Below are 5,310 nucleotides of genomic sequence, written 5' to 3'. Positions count from 1 at the left end.
ACGTGTTTCTGTCTCGTCCTGCAGCTCTGTTCAACCTGATTCCCGTGGGGCTGAGGGTGGTGGCCATCCAGGGTGTGAAGGCCGCCCTCTATGTGGGCATGAACGCTGAGGGCTTCCTCTACACATCTGTAAGACTTTTCAACACTTGACATGTTTTCATTACGCTGGAAAAAATTAGACTAGGTAAAGGATTAAGGAGTACGGGAAGCCATTTCTAAATTACAGTCAAAATTTAACAATAATTTGGGTTATTTAGCCCAAAGTCAGAGGGGAAATGGCATTCATTCATATTCATTCATAAATGTTGCAGTTTGAAACTAGATATGTATGAAGCTAAATATTTTATTAACTAATTTGCTAAATATTTAACATCTAAGATAAATATCTAGCTAAACATCGAGTTAGCGATATTAATATAGAGCCTGAAATTGAAATTTTAGCTAGCTAGATACATATTTAGATTCAAATTAAGTATTGAATTATTTAGCAAAATTTTAAGCTAAATACTTAGTTGGCTAACTAGATACTTACCCAATATCTAAATCTTTAGCTAAACGTTAAACATATATTTATATATATATATATATATATATATATATATATATATATACATATACAAGTCCTAACAATATACATTGAAGTCTGTTGGTGGAATGAGACAAAATGTGGAAGGGAAATGTTCTGCTCTGATTGGCTCAACTGCTCACCACCTGTTATATCCTGAGGCCTCACACACAAACACAAACACAGAAATTTGTGTTTCTACCCATATTAGATTAGGACTTTGTATTAATTTCCAATCATTTTAATAACTGCATTTATGACTAAACCCAAACAACAATTAACCTAATCCTGTAAATCAGTCTGTATTTCGATTTGGTCCTCTTAAGGCCCAGTGGCCTTCATGGCAACATAAACAAGTACACACACACACACACACACACACACACACACACACACACACACACCTGTTTTTTGTGTGGAGGTTAAACTTGTTCAGCAGGCTCACTTTGGCTTCAGGTCACCATCAGATATTTGCAGAATGAGGTCAGTGTTGCTGTTCTGCCCGCTCCATGGGAGACAGACACAGATAAACTCTGCGCTAGACAATCAAAATGTTTAAAGTTAAGGTTTTACTTCAGGGACTAATCACAGCATTTTAAAATAGTTTGTGTTTGTGGTTGCAGTTCAGCTTTAGATGTATGTTGATCAAACCCTGACATACCGAGTGCTGCAGTACCGGAACATGACATTAGGCCAAATGTTAACCAGTAGCTCTGTTACTAAAAATCTTCAAAACAAATTATCTGCTTCAAAGCTTTGTTAAATTCACGGTAAGAATCCTGTTAAACTATTCAGTGCACTGTAATGAATAGGTATTTGTCTTGCACAATGCTCTTGCTAACATTTCCGCCTTTGACGCATTCAAGTTACTTGCTATTGTTAGCGATGAAGGGAAACATAGGGTTAGGGATTAGGGATAGGGTCGAGTACCAACTTTACAGCACCCAGAAAATAACAGAAACAGTCAAAGGTGTGAAAACATTTGTGATAATCTATCATGTTACGGAGGTTTATTTTGGCTAACGTTACACGTAGTGACTGTTCACAGTGACGTTACCTAACAGTGGGTAATTTGTGTCAAATAAAGAGAAAATAACTATTTGTAAACTTAAAGAACAAACATTTGAAACTGAAAATCAATTTTGAAACAAAAATTCAAAGCTACTTTTGAAATTCGCTTGGTATTTTTGGTTTCAGATTTTCTTTTTTTTCAGTTTCAGAATTCTGGCCCTGTTTGGCTTGGCTGTAGAATCATGACACGCAATATGGAGCTAAATTGGGACCATAAAGTTAGCTCAAAAATTTGTTTTCTAAACAAAAAAATTGAAGAAACTTTTGAAACTGAAAAAATCTGCAATTGAAAGAAACAATCTTTAATCTGAAAAATACTTTCAGTTTCAAACATTATTTTTTGGGAACAAAAACTTTATGGATCCTATTTAGTTCAATGTACTTAGAGTGAATATTTTAAGTTTATAATAATTAGTTGGATTTCGTGTAATTTAACCACTCTGTTACACATGAGTGTTAAAACTGAAATGGAGGTTTGACTTGCTAATTAAATGGATTATTTACATAAATGTTATTTTTTGTAACTTGATACATTTGTATTTGTCAGACCCAAAACCAGCAATGTTTGGATGGCTTTTTGTTTAGTAGTTGAAGTAAAAACAAAAGGTTTTTGTGTGTCTCTGTCAGGATATTTTCACACCAGAATGTAAATTTAAGGAGTCTGTGTTTGAGAACTACTACGTCATCTACTCGTCCACCATATACCGGCAGCACGAGTCGGGCCGGGCCTGGTTCCTGGGTCTGAACAAGGACGGCATCATTATGAAGGGGAACCGAGTGAAGAAGACTAAACCCTGCTCACATTTTGTCCCCAGACCCATTGAAGGTGAGCAGACGTTGTTTTCCTTCCTGAAGAAGTTTAGTCACCTTCCTTTCAGTCTCTTAGGATTCCCAGGTTACCGGTAAGATTTAGCAACAGCTTCATTTGGTGTTAAGTTCTGCCCTGTCAGAGCCAAATTAGATGTTATTTGGATAAAAATCTAATCCAAAAAGATGGAGAACCAACACTCCAGGAGTAACTCCAGGCCACTGAAAGATTAAAGTGTAACTAACCCCCCTGTAAAAGCTAAATCCACCTCCTGACATTTGTTTTTTAATTCCAGCAAAGTGGGCGGAGCCAAGATATACTGATGGGCACTGATCAGTGCCCAGATCAGCGCGGAGGGGGTGTGGTCAGGACAAGGGAGGCACTGTTGCCAACTTGGCAACTTTGTTGCTATTTTAAGCAACTTTTCAAACCCATCTAGCAACTTCTTCATCAAAAAATTGACAAATTTAGCGACGTTTTGATTGACACTCACCACCAGGGGGTGCTTGTCTGAGTGAGATGGTTTTACACCTGAATGCAGCAGGTGTAAAACCTGCTGCATTCGATTTGTGTACTGGTGTAACCAGTACACAAATTCAATTGCAGTAGCCACTGGTCAACCAAAAGAGGAAGCACTGAGGTTATTATTAGCAAAATAATGCAGTAGTAGACAAATTTACGTAAAATGTCAAAACAGAAGCAAAGATAGAACCCCAAATAAACCATTTAAACAGTTTACCAGCAAAACAAATCCCAAACAAATAATAAAAAAAGATTTGGGGTTAAGTTAAACCCTTCACTCACACATTTATTGGATACTATCTGTTTTCTAAGTAGGAGAAAATCCACTTTCAGTTTAAAATTCAGAGTTCTTCATTTTTCAGAGGGTGGAGACATTAACCTTTCCTATAAAGACATTGAAGAAAAATGTCAACATATCTTCATCGTTACTGTGAGCAAATCCTATTTGAGAATGTTTCATGAAGCTCTTCAGTCCGATGCTCTACAGGAGCTTCTTTGAGGTCAAGGTGAATCTCTAATGACGCAGCTGGAGCTTCAATAGGAAACCTGAGGCTCCGTCTCTGCTTTCAGCCGTTTGCTGCTATCACCTTCTTCATCCCTGTCCTCACCCTGCGGCTCTGCTGCCATCACTGTTTCCCTCACCTGCAACCTCAGTTCAGGTTGAAGAGCCTTCTGCTAATGGTTTTATTGTTTTCCTTCAGATTAAGCAGCTCTATTTCATTCCAGCAGGTCAGGAGCAACTGAACTGAGTTCTGGGATTTAACTGGATCAGCATCAGGAACAGTTGGTTCCACGCTGGTTCGATCATTTCATTGGCTGGTTTCTGCACCTGAGAGAAGTTTGGTTTTCATAGCTTTTTGACAATTTACTTTTCAGATGGGAAATATGCAATTCCTTTATGAAGTTTGAAGGAATGTTAATTTTACAATTTTACCAAGCTCATTGGTATGAAAAAAAGAAACCTGTTTCTATACATTATTTATACAATATAGTTCAATTCAGTTTATTCGTGCAACGCAAATTCACAACAGATGTCGTCTCAAGGCACACAAAAAAAATCTCTTTTCACAATTTTTATTTTAGTTGCATTTTTTAATATTATTGCCACAGTCTAGACCAGTGGTGTCCAAACATTTTGCCCTGGAGAACAGACAAATGTAAATTTCTATTGTTCCACAAAATTCATTTAATTTAGGTCTCTTGAAAATGAAGCACTTAAAAAAACTCAAATAAGTTAATGATATTTAGGTGTCTGGAAAATGAGCCGTTTCAAAAATAAACAAAATTTAATGTTACCTAGCAACCCCATTGAAGCCCCTCCTGTTACCTAGCAACCCAAACTGAGCTGCAGCACATTTGGTCCCTATGTATGCGCTGCTGGAAAAGACAAGAGTTTTGTTGTTGCAGCCATTTTTATGTGCAAGTATAAATGTTGAGTTAGGGGGCATGGCTGGCAGAAGCTTATTTGTATTTAAAGTGACAGAACCCTAAAACAGCTCATTCTGAAAGAAACACACTAAAATCTCATCTAAGACTGATTTTATGCAAAAAAAATGTAATAAGAGTTATTTGTATACGCCTGTATAGATATCTCCTAACCTGTTAAGGTAAATGTTTTGCACTAGAAGTGTTAAGAAAATCTAGAGATCTGAGTGAAATTTGAATAGAAAAGCACCAGGAAGTGACTGCTGGGATTGATGTGTTGTTTTCTTGTCTCCTCTGCAGTTTGCATGTACAAGGAGCCATCTCTGCATGAGCTGGAGGAGAAGCTGCTGAAGTCGTCGCGGAGCCCGACACTGAACAGCGGCCGCGCCAGGAGCCTGGACCGACCAGAGCGGCGGTCCGCCAACTCCTCCACAGAGCGGGAGGCGTCATAGCCTGCAGCGCCCCCCACAGGAGGAGGAGGAAGAGGATGAGAACTCCCATTTTAACAATCCCTGTGTTCAGCAACTACAACCACACCGACCAACCGCCAAGACAACGATGATAAAGAAAACAATGTAAAAAGATTTTAAAAATCCGGGGAAATTCTTCTTGCTTGTGATGAAATATTTTAACGAGCAAGGGCATGGGGGAGGGGCTTGCTTGGAAATGAAAAAAAAAAAAAAAATCAGGACGTTGATGATTGAGATTTACATTTTATGCAAAGAGTCCTGCTGAAATAGTGCCAGGAGGCTAGCACACCTACTCCTCATCAACACATTGTAAGCATCATCATTTCTGTCACAATGATGACAAAATATCTGTGGAGTCGGGCAAGCGCTCCGAACTCTGAAGCTTTAAGCCATGTAGAAACTTCACTTCTCTTTGTTTTCTAATGAATGCTAAAACCTTCGCACTTCCCA

General features: G+C 38.3%; 1 protein-coding gene across 1 annotated transcript; it reads left to right on the top strand.

Annotated features, from left to right (window-relative positions):
• Positions 1-5: 5 nt before the first annotated feature.
• LOC103460077 (fibroblast growth factor 12) lies at positions 6-5,310 on the top strand (the record flags this gene model as incomplete). The annotated part of the gene is made up of 3 exons (XM_017303059.1): positions 6-128; positions 2,263-2,461; positions 4,691-5,310. Coding segments are annotated over 3 exons (474 nt in total), but the record flags the coding sequence as incomplete, so codon positions are not given.

The sequence above is a fragment of the Poecilia reticulata genome, unplaced genomic scaffold (assembly GCF_000633615.1).
Source record: "Poecilia reticulata strain Guanapo unplaced genomic scaffold, Guppy_female_1.0+MT scaffold_159, whole genome shotgun sequence".
Lineage (NCBI taxonomy): Eukaryota > Metazoa > Chordata > Actinopteri > Cyprinodontiformes > Poeciliidae > Poecilia > Poecilia reticulata.
This window is presented reverse-complemented; position numbering and strand designations above follow the sequence as displayed.